Below are 4056 nucleotides of genomic sequence, written 5' to 3' on the forward strand. Positions count from 1 at the left end.
AAAAATACAAATATCTTTCTCTATGCAAAAAATTGAATGTTAATTGAAATACGGAATTTTATATAGCTTGCTAAACATGAGCCACATGCTTAAACAGTGCCTAAAGTTTACAAATCAAATCCCTAGTGTTAACTATCACAAAAGCTTGGAATCCAAGTGCAATCCTAAAGGAAATAAGAATAGCACCTGCCTCTACTGCAATAATAATAGTAAGAAGAACGGCAAATTCCTTTTGACATCTTAAGAATGACATTACTTCAATAATTAAGAACTAAATTCTTTTTATTAATCATGACCTTAATTTAAACTTCAGATTTATAAAGGTGAATATTTATAACTTTATACCTAAAGTATAAATTCTTTCTTGTTTAAAGTACTTACTCAAAATGGTATTTATAGTTCTGAATGCACAGATCTATCATATGCTTCTGTATTCAAGAGTGATTCAGTCCCAGATGTTTTCACATAGTTATGAGAATGAGAAACTGCTAAATTAACCTGGGTTGGCATGTTGCAGGCTTCTTTCTATCAAGTTATAAACTAAATCTACACTTTCCAAGTATATATCAAATCATACACAACCTCCAGTTCTAGAAGCCGTTTTTAAGTCTCCTGGTTTAGTTATGCCCGCAGGCAGCAGGAAAGCTTATCGGTAGAGGGTGGAATTTTCAAGTGCTACCTTTCCTATAATATGAGATATTTTCAGTGGCTGAGTAAAAAGCCTGTTTGGATTTCTGTGTCTTGCTTTTGCTTGTCATGGAGGAGAGGGAAATGAGAGAGCTTGGAGGGCTCACTATAAGCACCTCCCACTCTTAGCTTTACTCAGATGGATTACTCATAACAGTAACCCTCTGATCACCACTATATGTTGGGAAAAATTAAAATTTTGCCTATATGTAAGCCTGTCAACCAGGATTCCGGTTGATTCCACTTTGATGTCTCAGTATAACAGCGAGTCTGGATTGAATTTGGTTAAAAGAAGTCCCTGGTTATTACTTTCTGGATTACTAACTAAAATCCTTTTAAAATCAATAGACAGCTCATTGCTAGGAGTCATTTAGGCTTTTAATTTGATTTACATGTTAGTAAATTCTGAAAATCATTGGAGGGTTCTATTCACTAGCACCAGGTACTGGTGGTCCTCCTCAAAGAAATCACGTGCATGCATGATCAAGTCGGACAGTGCTCAGAAATAATGGTTTAAAATGGAGTTTTTTCAAATTTATTTCATATATGCATATGCTTTTTTTTTACAGCCGTTAGTTGTATTTTCAAATTAAGGCCACCCTCATTTTCACCCATGTTCTTATCTTTAAAATCTACACTGTAAAGTAGTATGCAGATATAACACATTTCTTTTTTCTCCATGGATTTAAAAAAATGCAGTGATAATATTCTTTTTGAACTTGTCTTTTTTCTCCCAATGCCCTGTGTGCTTGTTCTTAAGTGTGTGAAAGTCAGTGTGTGTATGTTTGGGAAAAATTCCTTTCCTTCAATTCCATTTCATACTTTAATATCAAATAAAAAATGAAATGTGGAGAGGATAGTCTTACAGGAGTAAACATACTCCTTCTAACTACTTAAACCAGTGGTTTGGGATTCAGATCTCTATAACCAAGATGGAAGTCACTGGAAGACTTCAAAATCATTTTAACCACCGCAACCAGAGCCATGTGTGGAAATAAACCCATTGCATGAATTCTTTATATGCATAATCTCAAAACTTAACTGCCCAAATAAGTTTTAAAAAACAAACTTTTTAAAATGTTGCCATTAAGGAAAATCTCTTTTCCATACTTAATTATGACTCCTCATTTCAACTAAAAACCTTCTAATATGTTGAAAAAAAAATACTCCTAAGAAAGTCATAAACACTGAAATCAGAGATGTGATTCTTGTTAAATATTAGTTTCTCTTTCTGAGGGATTAACCCCTGATCCTTTTGACTTTTGACTTTTGATACTTTTGACACTAACATCATGACTTATAGATGTCTTCAAGGATTCAGATTCTTGGGACTCAGGTGTATGCATTTTCTTTGTTGTCTCTTTCAACTTCTTTTCCTTTGCGAGCAGTCTGTAGTTTATAGCATTGCCAATGAGCAGCCACACACTGGCTAGGACTACAATAGCTCCACAGGCCACATACATGTATTTATATTGTCCAGTTTCATCCACCAATTTACCTAAGAGACAAAGAATGTCTTTTAAGACAGCATAATAAATCAGCCATAAAATGTTAACATTTTCAAATAAATTCTTCTCCACACTGCATACCTATTTCTTATTTAAGTTAATACTAAATGAGAGTTTAATAAAGAAAAAAATATTCTAGATTATGACTTCCACATATGCATAGTAAAGGCATTTACAGGCACATTCTGCATTATATTACCAGCATATTAAATTTATTGAAAATTACTACCCTCAATAAAAGTGTGCAACCAAGACAAGCTAGGTATATATGTGTTTGTGAATATATTCATAGATACATAAATATGTAAGATACATTTTTAGAAATGTGTAGAAATACATATACATATTTACAAATGTAAACATATATATGAATAGATTTATAGCATACATATTGAGATTGCTTCATCCTTTCCAAATTTACTATCTTTTCGATAAAGAGGAAAAATTACATTCTTTAGGACAAATTCAGAGGCTTTTATAAGGTTCCTATGGGGGTAATATTTACTAAATGCTTTATCTATGCCTAGCACTAGGCTAAGCGCTTTATTTGTAATTTTGCATTTAATCCTTACAAGATCACTACGCAGTAATTTGACCATGGTTACGTAGCCAGTGAGTGAGTGGCAGAATCTGGGCTCTAACCAGTCTGTCTGCATCTCGTATTCTTAACTACTCTGTAAAATGGCTTCACCAAACCTCTTGGTTAAGTGTCATGTCACTTTTTAGGCTAATCACAGTTTTTCACTTTATCTGAATCTAAATTATTAAGGCCAAACTAATCAGGAAGAAAGTTTTTGTTCCATTTGATTATTGAGAACATTGAAAAACTTGCCTGGTGCCATATAATTGCAAAGCTTACTGACTTTTAAACATGCTTCAGTTTACACTGTTTATACTTAGTTTTGCCTCTTGCTTATGCAGGCATCTAATTCTTAAAAATAATTATTACTGGCAAAATTTAGTATACACAAATCCATATTATATATCATATGCATATTCCAGGTGATTCTGAAATAGACCTATTTGTTTAGTCAGAATTTCCATCATTCTGGCTTCCCAGGTGAATTCTATCAAACATTTAGAGAAGAGCTAACGCCCATCCTTCTCAAACTCTTCCAAAAAATTGCAGAGGAAGGAACACTCCCAAACTCATTCTATGAGGCCACCATCATCCCAGGGATGCAAGGATTCCTCAATATATGCAAAACAATCAATGTGATACACCATATTAATAAATTAAAGAATAAAAACCATATGATCATCTCAAGAGATGCAGCAAAAGCTTTTGACAAAATTCAACACCCATTTATGGTAAAAACTCTCCAGAAAGTGGGCATACAGGGAACCTAATTCAACGTTATAAAGACCATGTACGACAAACCCACAGCAAACATCATTCTCAATGGTGAAAAACTGAAAGCATTTCCTCTAAGATCAGGAACAAGACAAGGATATCCACTCTCACCACTACTATTCAACATAGTTATGGAAGTCCTAGCCACAGCAATCAGAGAAAAAAAAAGAAATAAAAGGAATACAAATTGGAAAAGAAGAAGTAAAACTGTCACTGTTTGCAGATGATATGATACTATACATAGAGAATCCTAAAAATGCCACCAGAAAATTACTAGAGCTAATCACTGAATTTGGTAAAGTTGCAGGAAACAAAATTGATGCAAAGAAATCTCTTGCATTCCTATACACAAATGATGAAAAATCTGAAAGAGAAATGAAGGAAACACTCCCATTTACCATTGCAACCAAAAGAAGAAAATACCTAGGAATAAACCTACCTAGGGAGACAAAAGACCTGTATGCAGAAAGCTATAAGACACTGATGAAAGAAATTAAAGATGATACC

General features: G+C 33.6%; 1 protein-coding gene across 2 annotated transcripts in view; it reads right to left on the reverse strand.

Annotated features, from left to right (window-relative positions):
• Window positions 1–313: 313 nt before the first annotated feature.
• The window catches only part of SLC16A7 (solute carrier family 16 member 7), a 184942-nt gene continuing 181199 nt past the window's right edge, over window positions 314–4056 (reverse strand). For both annotated transcript variants that reach the window (XM_007111953.3, XM_007111954.3), the window contains exon 7: window positions 314–2185. In XM_007111953.3, coding sequence (XP_007112015.1) covers window positions 1899–2185 — 287 coding nt within the window. In that variant the 3' untranslated portion in view covers window positions 314–1898. The remainder of the gene's footprint in view (window positions 2186–4056) is intronic.

The sequence above is a fragment of the Physeter macrocephalus genome, chromosome 6 (genome assembly GCF_002837175.3).
Source record: "Physeter macrocephalus isolate SW-GA chromosome 6, ASM283717v5, whole genome shotgun sequence".
In the NCBI taxonomy this organism is placed as follows: domain Eukaryota; kingdom Metazoa; phylum Chordata; class Mammalia; order Artiodactyla; family Physeteridae; genus Physeter; species Physeter macrocephalus.